The following is a 27,300-nucleotide window of genomic DNA, read 5'->3' as shown; positions in this document are numbered from 1 at the left end:
TAATTTAATTGGAGGCGTGCCTATTACACGACAAAAAAGGTCACACGGTCCCTTATGAATTTGCCTAGGACGACTCGAAGGCGAAAGCCATCTTCTTTTTCGTCTCAGTCGACTGTGTTGATCACGCCCGAGAGATTTCCGCAGCCAACGTGGTTTTGCACTGCCTCCGGAATCGGAGGAATTGCAGGCTTTCTGCACCTCACGTGGTTTTGCAGTGGCTCCGTGACTGGTCCACCTTTGACCAAGCGACGATGTCGTGTGATGACGTCATCGTGTGATGTCACGTGATGTGACATAATAGTGGCGTCATGATGGCTTCACGTCCGCCGCGGTGTAGTAGCGGTTGCGGTGCTCGGCTGCTGACTCGAAGGTCGCGGGTTCGATCCCGGCTGCGGCGGTCGCATTTCAATGGAGGCGTAATGCTACAGGCCTGGTGTGCTGTGCGATGTCGGTGCACGTTAAAGAACATGATACGGTCAAAATTTCTGGAGCCCTCCACTAAGGCGTCTCGCATAATCGTATCGTGGTTTTGGGACGTAAAACTCCGGATATTAAATGTTATATGTGATGACTTCGCAAATTTTGGCGACATGTGACCTTATGATGACGTCATAGGGTGACGCGTCATCACATGATTTTTCTTTTTTTTTTTCATCCCTCGTGCTGACGCCGATGGTCACTTCTCGCGTTTGATGAGGCTTTCGCCTTAATATGGTACACGCGACTGCGACCACTGCCTGATACAGGACTACGACGCGGCGCTGGCGATCAACGAGGATTGGGGTCCTCGGGATCCCGACGAGCACTTGCGCTACCTCGCCTTCCTCAAGAGCCAGGGCACTGAAGCTGCGGCCGAGGGGCAGAGTGAGGACACGACGACGGACGCTCGCAGCCAGGGACAGTCATCCGGCGAAGAAGGACAAAGCGGCATCCAGGCCGCTGTGGTCGTCGCTGTCGAAGATGCTGTGAGTATCGCATGCTGACGGGCGAACTATAGGAAGAGAGAATCTGTTTAGTCCCAGTCTGAAGCTGCGAAAAAAGAAAAGCACAACAGAATGAGAGAAAGACATTCAGGGCTTTCTTTTGGATTCTAGGGAAAGCAAGTTCTAGGATTCTACGCTCAAAAAAAGGGGGGGGGGGAGAATCATTTTACTCTTTTTGGTAAGTTCTGACTTGCCACACACATAACTCTCTTAATGATACACGTTAACTCCCTTTTGAAGATCATTATATTCCATTTGGAGAGTCGTGGGAGGCGTAGGCTAACTCTCATAAAGAGAGATCATGTGTATCCTTAAAGAGAGTTATATATGTGACAAGTCAGGCATCGCAAGCTTTCCACACCTTACCTGGTGTTGCACTGCCTTTGTGATCAGCCCCCGTTTTACCAAGCGACGCTGACATGTGATGGCATCATAGTGACGTCGTGATTACGTCACGAATTTTGGCGAGCTGTCACGTCATGACGTCATATGGTGACATCACCACGTGATGATTTTTGGCATCGCTCGTGTTGACGCGAGACGTTGAACGGTCAATTTTCGCGTTTTACGAGGTTTCGCCTTAAAACCTCGCAGCCACCAGAGATAACTGCGGTCTTGTCGGACTCACCGGCGATGCCCACGGCGCCTGGAGTTCCGTCGGAGGGCGGCGCGCAGCGCTCGGGCAGCGACCGGAACGCAGGACTGACGCGTACGCTGGTCATCTCCGAGTCGGGTGTCACTGTCGTCACCAATCCGCTGTCGGACGGCGAAGAAATGCCACCCAAAGCCGCCAGCGTCTCCTAGGCGGATTCTCTTTCTCTAGACCCGCGCTTGTATATTACACGTTGCTTCGATTTCCGTTTTACGTGAAGGCATCCAATGTTGTTCAAAAATTATTGCGTCTCTTCTCGTTGTCTTTTTGTCCCCGACTATTGACTGACCCGTTTCCTGGCCATTAGATGGGCTTAGAGACGCTCGTATTTTTCGTCACTTTCGAAAACAGATCTCCGCACCCCAGGGGAGACTAAAACTGTACAAATATATCATGCATGCTATATGAAGTATATAATATTAGGTTGTATTGCCAGCACCAGGACACCACTTCATTTGTAATATATAGAAAAATACACCGCACAGTGAAGCACCTGCGCTTCTTGATTGTATTAATTAATTAATTAATTAATTAATTAAATAATTTGTCCATTAATTTATTAAATGTAATACAAAACTATTTGCTGAATAGTGTACAAAATGTCCTGGTATTGTCTCCCCCCCTCCCCCTCCACTTCTACTGTCGTCAACCACACAAGGTAAATTTTACAGAACAATGCCTAAGGATAAAGCATTGTACGCGACAATTTGGAGCTTTGGACGTTAGCGAGGCTGAGGTCCCCTTTACCACTTACACTGCACTTCGACCAAACATAAGATGAAAGGTGGAAAGCCCCCTTTAGTCGAGAACCGTCACGTATATAATGTGACCCCTTGTACAGACACGGAAACATGGAGAAGGAAGCATTGAGCAACACGACTGAAGCCGTACAAATCGGGCCGACCCAGCATGTGACTGTCGCGTCAGAGCACGCGGTTGGCTTTTGTTCTACTGTTCTGTGCGCTGAGATATACAGGACAGTCGAACATGTGCGCATCGATTAAGAATTACTGTATAGAATAAAGGTTTTCAGGCAATATGCCGATGCGAAACGGCGCGATTAAAACGGCACGCAGAATAGGACACAGGACGAAGTGCTACTGACAACTGACATATTTTGTTCCTTGCGCACATGGCGTTGTATATCGACTGCCTTTGTCATGCGGGAAGGTTTACATTGGGCAAACCGGAAGGTGCCTTAATTATATACGTCTATGGGAGCACAACAGTTCTTTGGTTGGCAGGCCGTTTACGCATCTGGCGTTGTACTGAGAGGAGTGCGAGGAGGGTAGTTGCAAGCCTCTTTTCGGGCAAACAGCGGTAATGTAAAGCTACGAGGGTTCCACAGAGATGGAGATGGTCGAGACCTTCCATATAGGCTGGAAGGGGCCTAGTTGCATAAGCCAACCTTTGTTTAATTTGCAGGAAGCTGAGGTGGTCTTTCTCGGACGTCGCGTACAGTGATTGGGTTGAGCGTTTGTCTGGTTTTATCTTTTTCAGTCGACTGGATTGGTTTATCTAGAATAACTGCGTTGTAAATAAATGTTTTCCTGAATAAAATATGTCAGTTGCTACTAGCGCGTCGTCCTGTGTCCTTCTATACTGCGTCTCGTTTTAATCGCGCCTTTTCACATAATAAATCAAAATCAACTCGCCCAACTCTTTATAGTCCAATACGCCGAGTCGCGAAGGTCACATTCGGTTGGACCAACACTGTATAATAAAAATAAAACGTAGGTAATGGTGTCACGAATTCGCTTGCCGAGGCTGGTGGTGTGACGTAATGTTCTCTATTGTAGTTTTCTTTTTTCTTCCTACATTGCGTATAGTACTGCGGGCAAAGACGCAGTCCACTTTAGCGACTCTCTGCATCGTGGACGTGCACTATAGATGTCTGCAACGCCCCACGCGGTTGGTATAATATCGCGCTCGACTCTTCTCCAACTTGCTGGAATAAAGATCGCGAAAGATGTGACCCGGAGGACAACGCGGACGAGGAAAAAGACGACGCTTTGAAGGAGAAAGGCGATTCTTTTTCGGTGTGAGAAAAAGAAAGAAGAAAATAGAGTGTCTGTATACTTCTTCGCGAGCCGCGCCTGTCACAGTCGGGTGCATCGCGTGCGGCCGCCGGGGCGGGCCGTATTTGGGCCAGCAGCCGGCGCGAGCCAATTCCCAGGCCCGGCCGTGTGCGCCGAGTGGCCGGCTTCAGTCTGTCGCCTCGCACACCACGCCGCGCAGTCTTTTCTTGCGCGAGGCGCGCCTTGAATACTCTGGAAGACGACGACGCGTAGTATCCCGTCATCCTGCACGACCACTCTGTGAACACACTCGCAGCCAGCTGCCGCGCGTGACAGAATGAGATCAATGCCGACGCCCTCCGGTGAGGAACTGGTTGCACCGTCCGGTGTGTGTAGTACGCAAAACGCGTGTCTACTACTATACTATATATATACACGTCGGTATGGTTGCGTGAAAATATGGCGAGACACGCGTCAGTGGGGTGTAACTGGTGGCGACGGCGACGTTCAGTTCGATAAGTGTTCGATATCTGTCCAGACGTTAACAGTGCCGCGGCCCGTAAATTATAATCTGGTGCGCGATTGTAAAGCGTATGTCACGTTTCGGAAGCACAGAGTAACCGATCTTTCTTTCTTTTTTTTTTTTTGCGGTTAATAACTTACGGGGAAAGCTTTTGAATGCTTCTCAAGGAGCATGATAATTCAAGGCGCCCGTTGGCAGTAATGAAGCTTCAGAATGCTTCTGTTTGTGCGGCTACAGAAGCGCTCGAATATATTTTCACGGTTTCTTGAAAGAAGGGGATAACACGCCCAGTTTATGCATATAGCGTTAATAGACAATGTGATAAGGATGATGTACCCGGTAGCTTTCGTATGTGGTTTAATTACTGTTAGACCGTTCAGGTTACGTAAAAATATGAAAGGCTCGCAAAGTTGGCACACTTCCTGAACCAAAACGGGCAACCGCTCCCGTTGAATAAATCTGCATTGTTTTGATTGAGTACTGACAAGTTTATTGTGTGAAACTACTGCAGGCCGTATAATGATCACTCTCAAAATTAAAATACTCCCACGTGTTTAATTTGCCTTACTTCCTTAAAAGCTGCATGACTGTACTCTGCCGCCGAGGGACCTTATACCAAGAGCTAGCAAGAACAATTCCCTCTGTTTTCTTCACAGCTAAAACTTCACGGCTAAAGCCGGGCGTTCCGTTTAGGACGTCGCGCATTCGCCGCATAGACGGCGTCGAACTTGGCGGAATGTGAAAATGTGATTAGCCAGTTTTTAATGAAGCAACTTAACTCAGTTGCTGTGAATGACCCTCATACTCGTAGGAAATTTTCGTATAGTGCACGGAGAACATGACGAACACTGGCTGAAGTTGCCCCGACCGCACAAAGTGCTTCTCTGCTTTATAGTCTCCACGAGCGAGGCGCCCCGTATACTGTACAACTTTATTCGGGGTCGCGCGGTCCGCCGGCTTAACTTAAGTGGACAAGGATGGCAGGGGAAAAGACAGAAACGAGGCTGAGCCTATCCGCATGCATATACCAGAAGCGGCGCAGTCGAGAATTCAGCTACTGAGACTCGGGCACATGTCCTCAAAACGAACAAACGTCGGACTGTTGTCGTGATGCCGGCCTCGCCGACAACAGGGGAGCGCCTTGTACACAGGAGGCTATACTGCTCTCGATGTATGTGGCGCAGCCGTCTGCGTGGACGATGACCGGCAAACCAGAGATAATGGAGGGTCTGACTCGGCAACGCGGTAATGTGTGGCATAACTCAGGCTGAGCTATAGCTTTCGAGGACACACGCACTGCAGCAGAAAACAAAGCGCGCGCCACGAGATAAAGAGCGACGCAGGCTATGCGGCGAACCTGCGTCGGTACGTTATCTTTCTGAGGAAATCTAGAGTATGGCCACTGAGGCGTGAATTCCAATGAGAGAGGCGTATCGAGAAAATGAGCTTTGATCGTGTATGTTGCTCGATCGAACGCTGACCGAAGCTGAGATGAGAAGTCGGGTCGGTAGCTGCGTGTCGAAGCGTCGAGGGAAGAAGTAAATTTATCTGCGGCGTCTGTATACATTGTGTTCTCTTTTTTTTATGCTTCTACTCCCACAACTGCTACTAGTACTGTACTTATTCCCATTTAGTTTTTTTTTTTTCTACTGCCCGATCCATTGCCTTTTTCCCGTAGTGGGTTGAGCCTTTGAGCAGCACTCACGCCTATACTATGAATCCTTTTAGTGCAATAACTGCGACGACTCCAATACTCGCTGTTTTCATTGAGGCTGTTACTTGACTTATTGACTGACTGACTGACTGACTGACTGACTGACTGACTGACTGACTGACTGACTGACTGACTGACTGACTGACTGACTGACTGACTGACTGACTGACTGACTGACTGACTGACTGACTGACTGACTGACTGACTGACTGATTCACTAACTAACTAACTAACTAACTAACTAACTAACTAACTAACTAACTAACTAACTAACTAACTAACTAACTAACTAACTAACTAACTAACTAACTAACTAACTAACTAACTAACTAACTAACTAACTTAGTAACAATCACGTAGCCTGCCACTTTTCTTTTTCTTTTACTGCAGTTACACAGGCAGTAAACTTACAAAGAAAGCACGAGGTCTCCGGCCGGATCCCGTGAGAGCGAAAATCGTCCAGTCGCGAGGAGGTGACGCGATGGAGAGCGGGAGAGGAGGGTGCGTCAACGTGCGTACTCGCGCGGCCCGCGGCAATGCGGCGGCGTCCAAACAACGGCGGCCGCCCGCCGGAGTCGGCTCGCAGAGAACGCGTTGTGCCGCCAAGAGAACGCGATGCCGCCGTGGCCCGTGGATAAACGTCGACGTCGTTCTCATCGGGGATACCGCGCCGCCAGCAGCTCCTCCGACGGAATAAGGTGAGCAGTGGACTGCGACAGCATCTCTTGACAAAACTGAATTCATTAGAAGTTGTCGTGCAGAGATGGGTGTGCCGTGAGACTTTCGATACCACACCTATTTGCGCTGATATAACGTACCTGCGGGAAAGCCACCATCGCTGGTGAGCAGCGGGGGTGTCCGCGCATGAACAGCTCATGTTCAAGGATTTTGAACATTGTTGTTTCCGTCATATCTTTAATTTAACCGCAGCACATCGTTGTATAACTCAGCGGATAGCAGTTAAAAAAATTACAAAAACCAAAATACTACTTTAACAGAGCAGTGAAGTTGCGAGTGCATATGCTATTAAATCGATCAGTCAATCAAATGCATACGCTATTAGAAGGAGGTACTTTATTGAGGTTGCCAGCGGAAGCCGGTTGCAAACTGCCTATCTTTCTACATATATATATATTGATATGCTGATCACTGAGTTATAACATTGTGTTGCAGACTTGCAATGAAGGTTAACAGATAGCGGTAGTGGCAATATCTGAAATCCACGGGAATGTTCCAGCCCCACTTCCGCGTCGTCTGCTCGTGTTGGTGAAACTGCGGCTGCAGATTGTAGTAAATGTGCTTGAGGCTGCGGCACTTGTTCGAATCCTCTTAATCATTAAGGTTGTATATCATCTCTTCCTCTGTGGCTTTTTGATCAAATAATTTTGTCAAACTGCGCGTCAATTTATTTCTGTCAGTCCTTATCACGGGCTTTGATGCTTATGACCTGCAGCTGATATGCCAGAGCTCGGCCGATATCTTTGGTAAGAGAGGACGCGCTGACGACGTGTTCAAGCTCGTGTGGTATTTTCATTATTGTTGCTACCGAGTGCCTTTACCCCCTCTTCAAAATATGTCAACTGGAATGTGCGTAATTGTTAATTAACGACTACTACTGGCGTCCATATTCATGTGGTCTCATGAGCAGCCGACAGCAACAGGGCAGCACTGAAACGATAGTAATTATCAAGCTTATATTTTCCTTCCATAACGAAGTGCCGTGCGGTGGTTCTAACAAATCCTAACTACAGGGCTGTGTCTACGAAACACATGGGGGATGTGCGAATAATCGAAATATTGAATATAATTTGACTAGCCCGTGTATATACAGAATGTAAGAAGGGCTAACCTGCACCACTAAGTTCGTGTATAAATTCAAGTTCTAAAGGTTCAGAATTGTGGTATGTTTCATTTTTCGTCGAATATATAATGGATAAGAGCACTTACTGGAGCCGCGAGGAAGAAATATCAATGCAAACGCGAACTTGTTTGCGTGATTTTGTAAGGCGAGTCGCAGTTAATTGCTGCGCCAGAGCGAACACATGAAGCAGCTGCCGAATAACTTCGAGCCTCGCTTTTGAGCAGCTTTTGAGCAGCTTGTGAACTTCTTGTCTCAATTCAATTAAAGCGGGGTGTTATTTCCTATAGTCTCTCGATGTTCACGCCTCCGTAAAGCAATGTGCAGTGTTTAATTATTATGCATCAGTGGACACCATTAACGCTCGGAGCGCGTCTGTGGTGAGGTGCTGCTCTCATGTTTCAATTGAATGGTGCATCAGATAACTAAAAGTGTTTTGTAGTTCAGTTAGTTGTGAAGATAATAAATAACGTAAAAAAGCCATTATTATTATTATTATTATTATTATTATTATTATTATTATTATTATTATTATTATTATTATTATTATTATTATTATTATTATTATTATTATTATTATTATTATTATTATTATTATTTACCAAACTGTTCTCACGCAAACAATATATATTGCTTCACATCGATAGCAAGTGAGAAAGTGTTCGAGCGATATATTCGTATTTGATTAGGAAATTTGTCTTTTCACTATTTGAACATCCTTAGGGCAAGCTCGTCATTGAAGCTTCTTCATTTCGCCATGGTTTAAACTTGATGTCACTGCGGTACGATGGAAGAGCGCGCTCTGCATGGATAACAACTAAAGACGCAGCACGACGAATTTAGCTTTCTGGAGCACATATATGGTAGCTGTCGCGTGTTTAAGCATGAGGACACGGATTCAATTCTCGCGGCCACGGAAGCCGCATCTCGATACAGGGTCGAATTGTAAGGACATTCGTATACGTAGATCTACGTCCACATCAAAAAAAAAAAAAAAAGAGGAACGTGGTGGTCAAAATTAATTCGGAGTCCCCATACAACGGCCTATACATCGTAATTACATCTCGGTTTTGTCGCATGAAATGCCAGCAGTTCATTCAATCTATACCGCCAAATAGTGAATGTGAAATGAAGACGGAAGCGTCTGTGACGGGACAAAGAAGTGGGTTGACGTCCCAGTTCAGAAACTTGACAAGACTTATCGTCAAGTGCTATACGGGACTGAATCCATTAATTTTTGTCCGGGATCGCGGGATGTGTGGGCGTGTCGACATTGAATAATTACCCAGTCTAAATAATTCCAACAGTCTGACCAGTGTGCTATTTGACCACGCTTCGAAAACATATTTTTTTTGTAGCGTCACAGTACTACTAAGACGGTCTTAGAACTCTGGCATATTAAAAGCCTGAACGTGTACCGCGCTGCGTTTACGGCTACTATTCACATTTATTCGCGGAACGTAAATCGAGAATTAAAAGAACAAGAGCATCCATTCACGTTTTAATTTTCTTCCATATTCTCAGGGAAATTTAGCGGATACATTTAACAGACACGCCGTCGCAGAGTAATGCCATCCATGAATAGCATACGTTATTCGTGATTGGTATGACGTCAATGGTATGTGTCCACGTCCAAGCCGATATACTATATGCTTGTGAAAGCTGGTAAGAGCTACAATAGAACGCTAAAAAGGTGCGCGAAACCGCTATGCATAGTACTCGGCAGTCGTGAAGGGTGTTTTAGCAGTGACTATAATACCGTATGGTAACTACGGAAATACCGTGCCGTCATCGGCGGCACGTAGGTTTCTTTGTCTACAAGATTTCTATTAGTCACTTTGATCATCTCATTAAGTTTGCATGCGCAATCAGCAACTCGCGCAGCTAAAAAGCTTTAATAGAAGACTGACCACGATGGTTTTCCGTACTTACCGTATACATGGTATTAAGAGTCACTGCTAAAACACCCTGGTTTCCGGTCGCTTGAACAGTGGCCTCTCTCTCGCTAAACTAATCATCGTCCCTAAAGTGTGTGTAATCTAAGACGGGTAAGCCATTCTGCCGCAAACACATCGTTCCATTCTTTTCTCTGTCATGCATGACGCGGCGACCGTGTTCGTCTCGTTTCTCCCCTTTATTCCCTTCCCTCAACACAGGGTAGCAAATCGGGAGTGCGACTGGTTAGCTTGTTTCAATCTCTCTCTCTCATCATATCTATAGCAACGGTAGATTCACGCTTTCTACACAAACATGGCAGTCGACGCTTTTTCGCGAGGCTGGCAGCTACGATGATTGCGTTTTCTTTCTTGAAACGACAGGGACTGCCTCGAGGCATTATTCCCATACGGCCAGCCCCTGTAATTAACGGTCCCCCACTGACTTCATTGTTCTACGCCGTCGCTTCGTTTTAATGCCAAGTAGTGATCTAGAATGCCAGGAGAACAAACACACAGGAAAAAAATGAACGAAGCGACACTGAAAATAGGAGCGTTGTGGATGCTATCTGCGCATAACATCAGCGCGACTATACGATTTAAACCAATGTCCCTCTGTCGTCGTATTCTCGAGTGAAGCGATGTTTTGTATGTGGGAGGCGCATGCTAAATGACGGAAGACCGTGGCTAGGCGCAGCAGTCCGTTATCATTTGTGTCATCGAGAATGACGCCATCATTCATGTGGATACGCTCGCAGGCGGGCAATTTTTTTTTTTTTTTTCAGCGCGCTCAAACAAACGCGCCGCCCCGTGCGCGCGCCCTGATGCGGAACCAACCCAGCGTTCTGTCGTTCCTAATTGGCGATGCCGGTATTTGGATTTGTGTGCTGAGCTACTCTCTGGCCTGCTTAGTGGCTGAAGTTCTCTGTATAAGAACACAGTGCTCGCGGTTCGCTGCTGTCGAAGGCACGGGCCCAGCACGCCCGGAAAAGCATCAATTATTCACCCGCGCGTTGATATTTGATATATTTGCTAGATATGATATACACGCTGTTATCCTTTCTTTACATCGTTTCAGCTATCTTCTTATCCGAAAGAACACGTTGCTGGGCTAGTCGGTTCATGTTACATAGTAGACTGAAAAAATTATGGCCGTTTAGACATTGTACCCTTCCCTCGTTATTCGCACTAAACGGCCACAATTTTTTATGGTCAACTCTGTAATATCTTGTTATCTGAAGCGATGGAAACCCAATCAAACCAGCTGCGTATCATCATCACCAGCCCATCTTATTTACACTGCAAGACGAAGTCCCTTCCCAATAATCTCCAACCCACCATATCATATATAGGTGATTCCATTTTATGTCTGCAATTTTCTTAATTTCGTCGCTGCATCTAACAAGTTGCCGTCCACGGCCACTCTACAAGGCAATAAAAACAGACAAAGGGTTGGAATTACAAATAGCGCGGATGCCATTTCGGTACATATACATAGAACACCATAAAATCATCAATCGTGAAAACATTATGCCTCCTTTTTGGTCACTTTTTCTTTGGAAATATCACGCACGTTCATTCACATCAAAATCGTTTTGTTCCTTCTGGCTCACCTTTGATATTTAGAAACTAAGTCCACTCCAATTGTCAAAAAAAATCTTTATTTTTTTTTCTCAGTGAATCACTTTGGTCAAACGGGAGACACACCCGATTCATACTTCTTTCTTTTATTCGTTCCTTTTTTAATTGATTAGCTCAGTTTCGTTCCCTGTTGGTAAATAAAACTTCGCATATTTCCCACACTATCACAAACATACTATCGATTCAGCTTAGAAAACCATGCCGCTTCTCGGATGCTGCATGTGTTTCGACATCGCCGCATTTAGCAACTAAGCGGTTACTCGCACCGCATTCACTGCCTCTGTGGTAACGCCGCTCCAGCTAATGAACCTCAAACGTCGTGACGGCGCTGGAAAAGTCCGTCCTTGTAAGTATACCGAGAGATCCCGGGCGTCCGCTCCCTTTAGTTTCGCAATGGAAAAAAAGAAGAAACGAGGACCCCGTTGAATGGGCAGCGATGATCGTGTCTAGCGCGCTTAAGCTCGTGTGTGTGTGTAAACTGCACAACCCGGCCTAGAGAAAGACACGCCCTCGGCGGCGGCAATCGAACCGGGCAACCAGCTCACTGCATGCGGCGCAGATCGAGGGCGCGGCGCCACTCGGGACAACGCGCGGACGCGCGCGCGGCATGCCAACGAACATGGGCGCGCTCAACCAATTCTTCGTGCGATCCACCGGTCACCACCCGCTCCGCGCCTGCATGCCTATATAGCGCGCGCTGTCGATAGAACAGAAAAGAAAAAAAATGGTGCCGACGTTCACGATAGTGTGTGAACGAAGAATCGCCTCGGTGTTGTATATCGTGCGCGCGCTGCTTGCACGCACGAGGCTGCGTTTTCTGCTCTTGTGCCAGATTGCATTCTCCTGCCGTGTATACCATACCTGTCCTCTTAATACCGTGCAACGTCATGGATGCTACTGCAGACGCCGGCTAATTAAGGGCCACGAGTTCAGGTTGACTCAGGCCCGTAACTAGGGGGGGGGTTGAGGGGGTTCTGACCCCCCCCGAAATTTTTTTGATGCTTTAACTTTTCGGGTGATACTAAAATATTTACACGCCTTCACAGCGACCCCCAGCTGCCAAAGTTACACTGCAACTTTCCTGGCATTGCTTCCCTCTTCTTCCTTTCTTCAAACCTACCAGAACACCTCAGCGCTCCCTCCCCCGCACGCGCACCTGCCCTATTTGTACAGCTTTGCACTTCGCCCTCGCGTTCCTTCGAGTCTTTTCTTTTTCGTCTTTCACCCCGTAGCAGCTCCTTTATTGATTCCAGATGCTTTCCTTGTGCATTGCCGCTGGAGAAGTTATCCGTCTGTGCGGACCGCACGTGTCGGCTTTGGGTTTCTACGAAAAGCGCGTCTCCTTCTGTGAAAGTAAACAGTTCGACAGCAACGGCAACACCAACACGACGTGCGCAAATTTGCCAGGGAACGAAACCCCTAAGCGGAAAAAACTCAGCGGCGCATTCCGAGGACGCAGGCTGCAGGGTAAACTTTTCTCAAACTGTAGTCTTCGCCACCGAAACGAATCATCGAAGATGACATCTACTGAAAGACTGGCATATCCGAGCAACTTCGAACAACCTTAACCACACGCAAGGAAATCTACCTCTTCTGTACACACAAGGTATATGCGCCTCCCTACAAAGCACACAAAGCGAGGATACAGCCGGCACACAATCCGGCACCAGCGGTCAACTTCACAGGAGAGAAAAAACGCCGCCAAGCTGGGCTGCGCGCGGGAGTACAGAGGCTGACGTCACAGCCTACAAAGTGCATTTTTGGGGGGTCACGGCTATTTAATTAGCGCAGCCCAGAGAGAATTATGCAGGCGCCCAGGGAGCCGTCTGTGAAAAGGTGACTTTTTCACAGGAACGGAGCAACACCTGCTTTCTGGACTGTACCACGGGAGTGCAAATGTCTCGGCAGTGCATTCTTGGGGGGTTCACGTATATTAAGGGGAGTATGGAGTGCCCATGGAGTCTTCTGTGAAAAGGTCTTTAAGTAGCGTTAATCCAGTTTGCTGCAGCGGGAGTACAATAATGGTCCTGCATGCACACCAGCTGTAGCGGCGTTCAGAAAACACATGCGCCACGCGGGAGCCGGCGCGTTCATTCTAGCCACTGTAAAGTGGATAAGAGAGGAAGAAAACATCGCCCGCCGTTCACGCCAGGCAGTCGAAGCAGTCGCAAACGTCTTTTTGGAGCCACTGGCCACTTCTGTGTGCGTGCACAGGATTGCGGCAGCAAAATGAAAAGACACTCTGCAACAACGAAGCAAAGGAGTCTTGCGTCTTACTTCAAGAAAGTTCGAACCGATGAAGCGGACGGAGAAGAACCGCCTCCTTCGAAGGATAAAACTTCGCCCTCCTCAGCACTGGTGGAAAGCCAAGCGCGTCGGAACTTCTGTAGCGACTCAGGAGAATGCACCGGTTTATGTGAATCACCTGAGAACGAACACAAGCAGGACACCCATGCGCCGCCGGAAAATGATGGTGGCCGCAGTGCAACTCCAAGTGACCTTTGTTCTACAGTCAACGCTGGGCAAAGTGACGCCTTTACCACTGGGCAATGCCCAAGGAAGGTGAGTGGCATGGCACCTACACATTCTGGTTCGCCTCCCCTCTGTGCGACGAGTGCGAATATTTTGGACTTGGGACTGTTTGTCTCGAAAAGCAATAATGTAAATGATCCAGAGACGACGGAGAAGCTGCTGCTCAATCCGTGGACCCCTCCGGCTAACTATGATTATCCAGCCACAGGGAAAAGGAATCTGAAGTTCCAACCTCACTGGGTAGATCGTTACCCATGGCTTGTTTATTCAGAGAAGCTTCAAGGAGCATTATGCAAATATTGCGTAGTCTTCGCAAGCGAGTGTGCAGGAAAAGGGGAGCACCAGCGCTTGGGCTGTTTTGTAACTAAGGAGTTCACCAATTACAAGAAAGCCATGGACGCCTTTAAGAGCCACGCATCCAGCAGTTATCACGCCATGTCAACAACGCTATCGGAGAACTTTTTAGCAGTCCGGTCCCGCTCACAGCATGACATCTTAACACAACTTGACCACGGTCTTAAAAAGCAGGCGGAAGAAAACCGCAAGAACTTGCTGCCAATAATAGAAACAATCCTTTTCTGTGGCAGGCAAGAAGTACCGCTTCGCGGCACAGACGACTCTGGTCCGATAAATATGTCTGAAGTGCTGCCATTGAAAAATGATGGAAATTTCCGCGCACTGCTTAGGATGAGAGCAAAATGTGGAGATGCCGCCTTGAGAGCTCACATGGAAACATCTCCGGCGAATGCGCTGTACACGAGCCCAAAAATTCAAAATGAGTTGATCACCCTCTGTGGTAAAATCATACAAAGAAAGATAGTTGAAAACGTCAACTCAGGTTCGTGTTTTTCAGTTCTAGCTGACGAGGCCACTGATATATCTCGCACCGCCCACATTTCCCTATGTGTAAGGTACGTTGGACACGACACGTCGGGAGTGCCCATACTTAAAGAAGATTTTGTAGATTTCGTTCCCGTGTACGATCTCACTGGCAAGGCGCTGGCGAGCACAATCCTGAACAGCCTTAGAGGTCATGGCTTTGACCTGAACCTACTTTGCGGGCAAGGATACGACGGCGCGGCATCAATGAGCGGCCACTTTAACGGTGTTCAAGCCTTCATTCGTCAAACAGCGCCCAAAGCGTTGTACGTGCATTGTAGCGCCCACTCGTTGAACCTTGCTCTGCTTCACGCATGCAAACTCCCAGCATCCGCAACTGTTTGGGAACTGTATCCTCAACCTGTACGTTTGTGAGAGCTTCGCCACAGAGGACGAACCAACTGCGAGACAAAGTAGAAGATTTAACACAAGAAAAAAGAAAATCAGTTCTCTCCTTTTGCCAAACAAGGTGGGTAGAGAGTCACGATGCACTTCAGCGTTTCCTTGAACTGTACGTGCCTATTGTACAATTCCTCGAATATTTGGAAGAAGAGGCCGCGTCATCTGATACTTCATCAAAAGCTTCTCAACTGCTCAATGCCATTACGAAGCCCGAGTTTGTCGTTTCGCTTCAGATCTGTAGCGACCTCTTCTCTTTGACACTGCCACTTTGCAAGTTTCTTCAAAAAATTGACTGTGACTTGGCTCAAGCGTGCGATCACGTAAAGAATGTTATAGACGTTCTTTCCACAAAAAGGGCTAGTGCGGAAACGGAATTTAATAAGATTTTTCTGAAGTCGCTCTCTTTGCTGAAGATCACAAATGTTGAGATGGCCCTACCACGCATCACTGGAAGGCAGATGCAAAGAAGCAACGTACCTTCTGCTACTCCCGAAGAGTACTACCGGAGGAATGTGTATTTGCCTTTGCTGGCTGACTTCGAAAATCAATTAAGAGACCGGTTCGATGCCCATAAGAAGGTCGTGGTTGGCCTTAACATGCTGCTGCCGAAATTCTGCGCATCGGCTAGCCTTTCTGATATTGATGATGCAGTGCAGTTTTACCTTGGCGACATTCCTTCCGCTAATGTCATCGAAGCAGAGTTCACACTGTGGGTGAACAAATGCTGCCAGATCGAAGAAAAGAATCGCCCAGCTTGTGCTTTACAGGCCTTAGAGATGTGCAACCGCGACTTTTTTCCGAACATCCACAGCCTACTTTCTATCCTGGCGACTTTACCCGTGTCGACGTCGACCCCGGAACGGACTTTTTCCACACTGAGAAGGCTGAAGAGCTACCTTCGAAATCATATGAACAACGACAGATTGACCGGACTAGCACTGCTCAGCATCCATCGAGAACTTCAAGTGACCCCAGAACAAGTCCTCACAGAATTTTGCAAGTTGCCGAGAAGGAAAAACTTCCTCGTTTAAACTTCCCTCTATGTTTCAAGAGTCGATTAAAAGCTAAACCCAGCTAGCCCAAGCTTCAACCCTTCTATTCTTTCGCAATTACGAGGAAACTATCCAGCAAGCAGAATGTGCGAACGGTAACAAGAAGATCGGAATGTCGGGCGACTTGTTTGTTTGCTTGCATACATACTGTCACGGACTGCCATTTTTGCGACCCGGCGTAACGGCAAATTAACGGGCGCCGCACTCCCCCGCTGACCGGTGGAACCGTTCGCTCATGAAAAGACTGGTCTTTAGTGCAGGGAAGTACTGAATGGGGTGTTCTTCTTCAAACGTTAGTCGCCGATGTTTGATCCTTTGTACCTACGGCGGCGTCGGCAGGGTCGTCAAAGGCCGCGATGCACCCCGAACCAGCTGTAGACTGCAAGACGCACCGGCTGAAACCAAGGAAACTGACCATTCCCACGGGCAAAAACTGCTTGTGGACAAGCCGTATGAGAGAACCCCAACAGGTTGTCACTCTCGCTCAGTTGAGGACCCTCTCCTAATTAAAAAGGGACGCGGTCAATATATTTTAGGGTGGAGTTTCTAACAATGAAACGTGCATGATTGGACCCATGTAGAGGTCTCTTTTCCCCCAGGACGAGAATGAGGGGACACGGAGGTCGATTTAAGCGCAGGATTTCGCCTTGCTAAGCAGTCTAGTTGCTGACCAACATGGTGTAGAAGGAGATCAAGAAGTATCCCTTAAGTGGTTGTGGCTCCGTATCGGCTGGCCACCTAAACTTAGCCATTCGTCTAGTTGTGACGCGAAATTAACGTCTGTAACGTAGGCATCGGTACTTGAATCTCGAGTAAGTTCAACCTGCCCGAGATCGGCTTCAAGCACTAGCCTACCGGAAACACCAGCGCTGCAACACCGCCGACATCGCAGTTGTGCCAGAACTCTCTCTGACTTCTTGCATCCGATCGTCGTGGACTCACGCTGCCGGTCATCACAGGTATCCCTTCACCTGTTTATACCTTCGGACTTTCTCATCTGTAGTTTTATTGTTGGTTAGTTTTGTGTAGTTTGTAATACTTCTCTCTTGTAAGCTGATTTATTGATTTTATATGTATTTTGTTAGTTGGTATTAAGTGTTGTACTAGATTCCTCGTGCTGCAATATCACTAGAGTTTTGTTTTTCCCCACACACGTCTCTGATCTCTTCACTGTCTCTGCTTACGTACGGAACGACCTAACCTGCTGCCATTCCCGTCGCCGACTTCGCGCTGGCGACGCTAGAGTGGCAGCTTGTAACACATACATACCGTTTTTGTACCGTGGTTACATTGTGTTACTTCATCAGGAGCCGTTGGTCGCGGTGTCCCCGGCTTTGGTGGTGCTATTGTCCAAACTTATTTCTTGCTTTAACCAGAATTTGAGGTTGACATACCAATTTCTTTATTTGGGTACAATAATTGAAAAGTACCATCGAATTATTACAAGTAAGCGATGTACTTGATTTATTCACAAAAATAAGCCAGTATAAATCTTAAAAAATGGCAGCCGTTCTACACGCAAACCCCCCCCGAAAAAAATTCCTGGGTACGGCCCTGGGTTGACTCGAAGAGCCGTGCATGAGAGATACGGTATCGTGCATGCCGTTCTGCTTCTTTCGGTCTGTTAGTTCGCAGCTCTTTTCTTCGTGGTTATTAAAATATATATCCCAAGGTTTTGCAAGGCTATTCGTGCGCCAAGTTTCACGCTATAGATCTCGGGGGTTGGATTCGCCGGCATCGGCGAATGTCAATGAGGACCGTACGCAACACCAAAGTAGTCCAATACGGATTGGCGACATATATGTCGCCATCCGTATATGAATTATATGATCTCGACGCTGTGTATGATCTATCCGTATATGACCTATCCGTATATGATCTATCCGTATATGATCTATTCGCTGTGATCTCGATGCTATAGCGTCGAGATCACAGATAACCTAAGATGCATGCCTCTTATTTGTTAAATGAAACAAACAACGCCTCTGGCTAATTATGTATACAATGCGAGGCGCTACGTCAGCGTAACTTAATGCTCAGGTATACTGTGGCTACTAAGAAGTATCACATAGTGGAAACCAAATCGTTGGCTCTCTTTTGCGTGTACGCTGCGCTCATGCCTGTGGATATAGCGATGTTTTTCGTGCGTGAAACTTCTTCCACATTGCGGCTATCCGCACGCAGAAACTTGTTCGTTTCTCGACGGTCCCTTATTGGTCGGTGCTTTGGAACCTTGCTTCTTATAGCTGTAGGGCGACAGAGAGCACGTAACGGTGTAGTTGGCACCAAAGTATTATAGACAATGTAAACGATGAATATAAAGCACTCTTGGTCGTCTATATGTACTGCAATTCAGCGTTTCACAATTATCCGTGATTCTGCAGTATATACGTGTGTCCAGATAGGTTGTATACCGACCTTTCTTAGACTTTATGCACGAGTTCAACTTGTTTGTTTACGTTTGACGCGCCTGTCGTGATAATCACGTAAGTATATTAGTCCTAAGGGCAGCCTTTGAAATTAAAAGAAGAACTTCCGGTTTCATTTTCTCGTTTTCCTTCTTTTTCTTTTCTTTTTTTTTCTGCGTTTTCGGACCCTCGTAAGCGTTTGACGGTGTGATATGGTAAGCGTTATTATACGGCTTTCTACGTATACGCGCACAGCTGATGATGAAAGATCGTCTCGCGATAGAAGGGTCTTCAAACCTTCATTTTGTTAAAGATGCGGGATCTGTAACTTCTACAATGGTCCACGTTTTTAATGAGAGCGACCGGCCCAGAGGCAAGGAAGTCTCTTGCCAGATATGCGCGCTATAGGCCGTATGTACTACTTGCGATTTCATTCCTTGTGCTCATTACACGCGCGCGCTGAAACTCACGCACGCTCGCCGCGAGTCACGATTCATCTCCCCTGACAGTCCGGTCGTTTCCTTGAGCGCATTTCTGCGAGCCGGAAAAACAACCCGACGACGAGTGAGACCCCTTAGAGAGGCCCTCCCATCCCGTTACACGCACGCGTTGGAACACAACGCGAGTCGAGAATTTATACACGCGTTGTCGTGGGCGACACGGCACGCACCATTATTCGCGCCCGCTATATCGCTTTGTTGTCTCTTTGTATCTGCGCTTCCGGCCGACTACTATATATATATATATATATATATATATTGTGTGTGTGTGTGTTTGTGTGTGTGTGTGAGAGAGGCGCGAGACGGGGCGTGGACGGAGACGATGTGTTGTTGTGTAGCCAACTATACAACGCACGACCTGACCTGCTTATACGAGGGCGGGCGTGGATCATCGGGTCTTCTCGAGGAAGGCGGAACCATACGAGTGACGCGGGGACCACCTGCACGTTTATTAATTACTTTCGCAGCGTCTGTGAAGGTGCTTGTAAGGCGATCGTGAGCGCCGTTTTCTTTTTTTTTTTTTTTTTGTATCCTTGAGCTGAGAACCATGGTTTTCAAATGAGGGTCGCATCCGCGAAGGTGGGCAATGGCAAATTCCCATTCAATGTGTGAATTTATCGGCGTGAATTCGTACGTGGTTGGCCTGTATTGGCCACACATGCAGATTTCTTTAGGTTACCATACACACGTGACCAACCCACGCCTGCGAGGAACTTCCGTTGCATAACCTGTTATACTACTTGGTGTGCGATATCGTGGTCTCATTATTTTCCCTTCTTCTTTACTTTGAAGCAAAGCCGTTGTACGAATGCGACTTGGCGCTGTCTTTGCAGCGGCTGCATAAAATACCAAAACAGCATTGCACTGCAATCTGACTTCTTACCCCCCCTCCCCTCCTCCCCACAGAAACGCAAAAGTTCGTCCACACCAGCTGCGGCTTATGAGGAGGAGGAAGCGTATACGTTCAAGGTTGTAAAACAAAGATCACTGTCAGCGAAAAAGCGCTTCCTTGACTTTCACGTGATGTGGCTTCCACAGAGGCCAGCGTTCAGAAAGAGAGTTGCATTTGCACGCATGCGTTCCCGCGCTTCCTGTCACGTTCTCAGGAGCGCGACGCCGTAAATATAGTATACGCCGTTCTGAGACAACACTAAACCGGTTCTACGGACTCGTAACTCTAGCGGATTAAAAGCCTTCTTTGCCTTCTTCACCTCGACAGGTCTCTGCGGCAGCCTGTACACTTGTAGCACTCCTGAAATTGAAGAAGAACGGCGATTTGGGCGAGTTCAGTGGTTGACATGTTCCAAGAGTTTGCAGCGTAAGTGCTCAAGGAAAGCCGACACAGTGAAGAGCGGAAGGCAAAGAGGGATCAGCGCTCGTGTGCGTCCCTCACTTTGCCTTTCATTCTTCACCGTGTCGCCTTTCCTTGAGCACTTGCGTGCTTGCGCTGCAAACTCTTGGAACATGCACTGCTGCAAATGTGCACGCCATTCTCCCCCCTCTCTCTGTTTCATCCATTCTATCTCATTTGTAACCCGTTTATCCTTTCCCCATATGAAGGGTAGCAAAACTGACGTGCATTTGGTAGTAGTAGTAAAAGCTTTATTTTGAGTAGACTTGAAGAGGTGGAAACTGCCCAGAGGTTATCCTCAACGTCTTTTCTTGCTTCTCTCTCTCTCTCTGACGCTATGTGCGCCGTCTTTCTGTGCCTCTCCTCTTGCGCAGAAGTACACGAGTGAAACTTTCTCGCTGTGCACGGCACACGACGGAAGCGTCACTCTCGTCGACCTCTTACGGCTGGCCTCAATTGTATATCTCTCTGTACGGCAGCGCCACGTCGGGCCAAATTTCTCCCGTAAGATAACGAAGGAAAACGAAATGACAGGCACGCGCACGTTCCCAGGCCTCCCACTGACCTCCCGATCCAGCCGCGAGAGCCCTGCAACGGCGAAAGTCAGCCATAAAATCTGCGAGTGAAAAAAATAAAATAAAAAAAAAATAAAGAAACTAAAGGAAAAGGGCTTTAACCGACACCCTTTTGAGCAGCCACCTAGCGAGAGGCTATGGAGTAGATGGCGATCTAAAAGCTGCTTCAGGCAACGGGCCTACACCACAGAGCTGGGCTACGCGGGACGTCTTCTCTCCGTTGAAGTGCTCAATAGCCGTGCGTGCCCAATCCAGAGTCAAACGCCGTTGGATGCTATAGAGCGTATATACCTACTATAACGGTGGGGCCCTCCTCGAGAAGCCCAGCGAGCGAGCGAGCGTCTACCTGCCTACCTACCTGAACCTCGTTCGGCGGACCGTTTCTGTGGGGCGGCCGCATATAACAAGCGGGTCACAGAGAGAACGGCCGGCTCTGTAAAAAGAAAATGAGAAAGAAAGAGTGCGGCGCCCGAGTCGGCCGCAACGTGCGGAACACACTGACCTCGGCGACCTTGGTTTAGCGCTCGATCGAGCGCTCGAGAGAACGCCGAAGCACGATGATGGAGCCTTCGCGGAACAAGGTTATATCGTTGTGCAGCCCACGCGCGGGGGATATGAGAATTTTATTCCTTCAAGACGATGCTAGAATGAGCATTCTCTGCGTGCTGATCGGATTATATAGTATAACTGCGCGCGTGTTCACGGGCTTATAAAGCGTAAGTGTCCCCGCACAGAGGCTATGATTTCGGACGATGCAGCACGACTCGAGTGGGCAATTGACCCTTAATCATATACCGAAGATGTGATCCGCGCAAGAACGTTTGTTTTTTCTTTCTTATAATTCGTCATCCGGAGCTTATTATCTCCGCTTGCGGCCGAAATTAGGATATGATCGATCGAACTCTTGTTGGGGCACTTTCCCAGACAGCATGCCATATATACTTGCAATACTTTCTAAAGAACGAAGGTATTGGCCTCGAGGAGTTACGGAGTCGCCCTCTGTCGGACGCGCCTCGATTGCGTGCTAGGCAGGATACCGCCGGCGCGCTCCCCATAGGTTTTGCTGTCGGCGCTCTACAAAAACACCTCGCGGAAGCCCTCCAGGGCATTTCTGTAAATACTTTCGAAATGAACTGTGTTCTTTACTGTCAAAATAATCATTTTCGACGAACTGAAAGCACAAGGTATACAGTCGCTGTCTCTTTGCAGAAAACCGAGCGCCCGCTTCACGCTGTCACCGAGTTGGAGATCCCCTGAACCGGCTTCTTGCGTGAAAGGTAGTCACTCGCCGAGTGCAAACTATGTTAAATATCTCGTTAGAGTGGACTGCCTGTATAACCAAACGGAGCATAACAGAAAGAAGCCTCAAGCTAGCGATCGCACGGGTTCGCGACGACTGACGGTGCCTCTGCATGTATGAGCGTCTGCATGTATGTTCGTACTGATGGTTTCGCTTTTGCTACGAGCGCGTTTTGGCACCGCGCTGTGAACTTTAGGCCGCAAAATATGAGAATTTGTGAGTAAACAAACAACTACTGTTGCGCGGGCGCTATCAGAGTAGTTCAAAACCAATTTCCTTACAACTGGCTTCGGTGCGCATGGCAACTTCGTGATCTGCCGTCCCGACGATTCAGTGTTTTTTTTTTTTTCTTTTTCAGTCTAATTCGGGTACGTTTCAATGTCATTTGACAAGTTGTCCTCGCACTGCGTATTGATCGGTCTTCTCAGCGGCAATGCCGCTGCTTCTGTTTCTTTATCAGCGCAGTTCGTTTCGTTTGGTGCTCACACAAAACGTGAGCAAATGCACGCCTTTTTTAATGCTCCTTAATTAGCGTTCCGTTTGCATCCGTGAACTTGCCGCTCTTTGTCATCAACAATTCATAGACCAAAGCGTCACCACTCGATATTGCTGGTGAAGAAGAACCAGTCTACGAGACCGAGCATGTAGTAGCATGCGACGCCTAGGAAAAGAAGAAAATACAGTAACGTTTGCCGGACTTGTTCTGCAAACGTCGGCTGTGAACTAGGACCCACATGAACTTGAAATAGCGGGGAATAAAATAGAAGGTATTGCAGCACCAGCAGCCGCAAAACAGGATAGTAATTATTTGGCGTGTACCCGAGCAATTTTGGCAGCAGGGTCGTGTGTAACGCCAAACAGGGGGGCATCTTCTAACGTAAATAAATGAGGCTCCAAGAAAATACATGGGGTTGCCGGTGGGCCGATCACAGAGGCAATGCAAAATTTTATGTAGCTTATGAAGCAATGCATGCCTCATCAAATGGGAAGGTTGCCTGTCGGCGTCCCGCGTCGGCGGCGTCAACACGAGTCATGCGAAAAATAATCGTCACGTGATGGGTGTCACATATGACGTCATCATGACGTCACAGATCGCCAAAATGTGTAGCGTCATTATGACGTCACATAATGTGACGTCACATGACGTATTCACACGTCATGTCGCTTTGCATTGCCTCCGTGATCGGTCACGGAGGCCGTGCAAAACCGCGTTAGGTGCAGACGCTTTTGGAGGGGGGCGCGGGAGAATCATTACATCGACTGACAAGAAGAAGATGGCTTTCGCCTTCTAGTCATCTTTAACGAATGCATAAGGGACCTTGTGCGTTTTTTAATTCAACGTATCTAAACAATGACTTGCGCATCTGCAGCCGATTTTGTGGACGCTGAGCACGGGGCCGACGATCAAGAGGTCGCATTGGAGGGTTCTGAGATGGCATCGCACGTGGTAAAAGGTAGCGCTTTTACCATCCTTTGGCAGATAAGCATCATTTGCCGGCGGGAAGCGCGCGCGAGCCATCGTCTCAGTGCGCGCTGTCTGCTACTCGCCGAACATCGCAGGCCCGACGCAGTAACGAAAGTCTTCGTCGCGGAAGTGCTTGTTGCACACAAGACTCGTAGCGGATAGCTACTTGCCGGTTCTTAGCTTTACCACCCATGCTTCACGCTGTTTCTTGTCCCGCGGTTACCGGTGCAGGCTGACACTGGGCTCCGTTGCGTAAGCGCGGCACCGTGGCACCGAGCGGTAGAGCCCCATGTTCGTCGCCTTCGGAGGCAGCCACTCTATTACAATGGTTTCAATTGAATAGAAAATGAGAGAAAACTTCCGAATTTGAACAGACCGCAGCGCATGTGGGACTTGAAAGTCGTTTTCAAAGCATGCGGCACGTGCGCCACAAGCAGCCGACGCGGCCGCTGAGACCACGTGATCCTGCCAAGCACGTCACGCCGACGGTGGCGCCGGCGTTTCCAGTGGTGGGCCTCGAGGCCAATATCTTCTGGGCAGTTTCGTGATAGGAAAAAGAAGCTTGGCGATCTGCTTCGCCCTTCCAATATTCATCTCCTTTCTGTGGCTGACCTCTTGCACACATTTCCTCTACCTTATACCGTGCTTAAACTCGGAGAACGGAATGCGGAAGTGGTCGCTACGCTATATATACACTGGTGTTATTAAATCCGTCCGTATTTCATGGCACAGTCCACGTGCAAAACTTACGCAGTATATCATAGAGTAAGCAGATGACTTTTACAACAATATAATTTACAACAGTGTTGCTGTCATGTTCTCCTCCATATAGCCCAGTTGTGTCCGTCCATGCACCGTGCCAAAAAAAAAAGAAAAAAGAACAAAACCCAAGAATAAACGAAGACTTTAAGAATAGACCTTTGCGACGGAAGGGTCTTAGAAACTTCCGTTGTCCGCACAGGTCGCGCGCTTTCGTGTCCCAACAGCTCACGAGGTATGCGTTCTGAAGACTGTCTGTAAACAGTGCACGCGTGGACCGATGTGTATTCTATATCTGAAGAGGACGCAGTGCGTCGATTCAGGAAAACTTAATTTCCCCAGTAGCACAGTCGCCATCGTTGTCAACCATTTCACTGTCGGCCACAACTATAATTTGAGCGTTCCTTTGGATGGCTTTCCTATTTCATTAATAGGTACGCTAAGTTACGGCACCTTCAGTATTCTTCGGAAGCTCGAGGAAAAACACACCGGTGTACTCTTCAGACCGCGCGTCTTTTTCATTTCACTGTGCAGCTCGCGCCGTCTCGTGCGTGCCATTGTTTAAACGGCACACATTTCGCGTCGGCAATATAGAGTTTTAGTTGGGTGTCCGCAGAGCTTCTGAGCACTCCTAACTGCAACTGTAATCGCTCCTTCCAAACGCGGCGCGAGCGAGTCAACACCGCCACCGCAGAAGACGCTGCCCGACGACGGTCGCGCAGGCGGCCGCCAGCGTCGTCGCGAGACTTCCCTCGGGTCAAGTTCAGCCGTGCGCCAAGCACCGAGGAGGACGGGACCTCGCTCTGTGTCAGCGGCTCTTGCTTTTATTCCTGCTCCGGGCTCAAACCGGCTCCTGTGCGGTTGAACGCGTGCCCCCTTGAGCAAAGAGAACGAGGCGAAGAACCGAGAAAGACGCGTATAAAAACAACGAGAAAGAAAGACGCGAGAAGAGACGGTGCTACCGGAAACACGATTACGTGGACGAGACGGCGACGACGACACAGCCTTGGTACGTGCCACAGCGGCCGGGGAAAGGGAGAAGACGTGCGATCGCTGAAGACCCGCCGAGTCCTCGGCTCCTGCTGCTTCCTTGTTTAGATTTGGGGTCGACAAACTCTGGAGAACGAGCACAAACCACGATATCTCGTCTCCGTGTGTACAAGGGGTGATGGCCGTTCGGAACAGTTTCCCCGAATTTAAGAGAGTCGTATAAAAATAAGAGAAGACGACGCGTACACGGTGCAAGGCTAGGCTATATATACAATGGCGATCGGGCCGCGTCTCAGCCTCAAAATGCAGTCGTTGTGTCTGATGAGTTCTCTTGAAACAGACCGACGAAAGAAGAAAAATACTGCGATAGGATAACAGCCCTAAGGACAAAGATAGTCCATTTTCTAGTGCATATATATATATAGTTGTTCTTCCTCGTCTTTGATCTCCAGCCACGAGGAGAGCGCGACAGAGATTAAGTTTTGACAGTTATTTGGTCCACAGACAGCCCGCTAGGTGAAAAAATGGGTTAAAGGATGTTGCAACTAGCTCGCCTAACAATGACGTCTCATTGAAACCAAAAGACGGAGCTTGTCCCTGGGCCAAGGTGATGCCAAGGTTGTTTTCACAAAGGTAGCTTCATGCAATAATAATAATAATAATAATAATATAATATAATATAATAATAATAATAATAATATAATAATAATAATAATAATAATAATAATAATAATAATAATAATAATAAACTTTTGCAGATACAACCCAGAGTAAGGCAACAAGACGCGCTATCTCGGCCGTGAGCGATCGTACCCATATATAAGCACTGAAATCGGCATTCTTTCGCTATGATCTGTTTCTCTCTCCCAGCAAAGGCACAATATAAAGTTTCGCCTCCCTCTCTTTCTTGTTTGCTAAGCACTTGATATGCTTACGTATCTAATGGTTGTGTATAAAAATTATCGGGAACCATTTTTTCCTGACGTGACTGTACGCCGCAGGGCGCTCGCACCGCGCATGCGATGTGGTTGGGGGGACATGCCTTTTAATACGCGCCAAACGCCAGTCGCCTAGAAGCGTTTGTCCTGGCCAAATCGTGATTTTAGTGGACCCCTGTCGAGTGACTCGGTGCAAGTGCAATATGTAGCGAGTGAACAGCGGTGCGACATCACATTTTGCGTTGGCCGGACAATACCTGACGATAAACGACACCGCGACGATTTCCCATCCCCCTTATAGCCCCGACTTGGCACTAGCAGACTGTTTCCTATTCTCAAAAGCGAAATCATTCCTCAAAAAAAGCACCACCATGGGGCCCTAAGTGCTGTCAAAGAAACTTGCGCGTCTGCCCTTAGGGCCTTCCGGATCGAATACGCCTGCCGAGAAGCCTTCCAGTCGTGGAAGAGCCGTTGGCAAATGGGTGTCGACGCTCAAGAGACCTACTTTGAAGGCTTTTGAGGCACTTTAGCAATGCCTATACTAAATCTATTTTTCCGTAAATTTTCCCGATACTTTTTATACAAGCCCTGTAGATGTTGAGATACGTACGCTGAGCAAATGCCGTGCAACTCCGAATGGAAACACGCAAAATGTAGTTTTTCTTCAGACTCTTCCAGCAGACATATGGTCACCAGGAAATCGACCACTCCTTGCTGTCACGGTGAGTGCGCCGCAAGCCCTTCGCAAGGTGTCCACCAAGAATAGGCCTTCGAAGCGACCCGTCCCAGCCTATTTGTTACGCCGTCAGTTACGCTGACACGTACA

The 27,300-nt window shown here is 48.0% G+C and overlaps 2 protein-coding genes across 2 annotated transcripts in view; both read left to right on the top strand.

The window, feature by feature from the left end:
• LOC119385915 (uncharacterized) overlaps positions 1 to 2,051 on the top strand; it is a 45,124-nt gene extending 43,073 nt beyond the window's left edge. The window contains exons 10-11 of the mRNA XM_049414157.1: positions 747 to 965; positions 1,578 to 2,051. Of these exons, the coding sequence (XP_049270114.1) occupies positions 747 to 965; positions 1,578 to 1,787 (429 nt within the window). The 3' untranslated portion in view covers positions 1,788 to 2,051. The remainder of the gene's footprint in view (positions 1 to 746; positions 966 to 1,577) is intronic.
• A 4,409-nt stretch (positions 2,052 to 6,460) lies between these two features.
• Positions 6,461 to 27,300, top strand: part of LOC119385914 (beta-1,4-mannosyl-glycoprotein 4-beta-N-acetylglucosaminyltransferase) — a 36,888-nt gene continuing 16,048 nt past the window's right edge. Inside the window, exon 1 of the mRNA XM_037653279.2 lies at positions 6,461 to 6,588. The gene's annotated coding sequence lies outside the window, so the exon portion shown is untranslated. The remainder of the gene's footprint in view (positions 6,589 to 27,300) is intronic.

Source organism: Rhipicephalus sanguineus, chromosome 3 (genome assembly GCF_013339695.2).
Source record: "Rhipicephalus sanguineus isolate Rsan-2018 chromosome 3, BIME_Rsan_1.4, whole genome shotgun sequence".
NCBI classification, from domain to species: domain Eukaryota; kingdom Metazoa; phylum Arthropoda; class Arachnida; order Ixodida; family Ixodidae; genus Rhipicephalus; species Rhipicephalus sanguineus.
The sequence above is the reverse complement of the archived record's forward strand: the minus strand, read 5'-3'. Positions and strand labels throughout refer to the sequence as shown.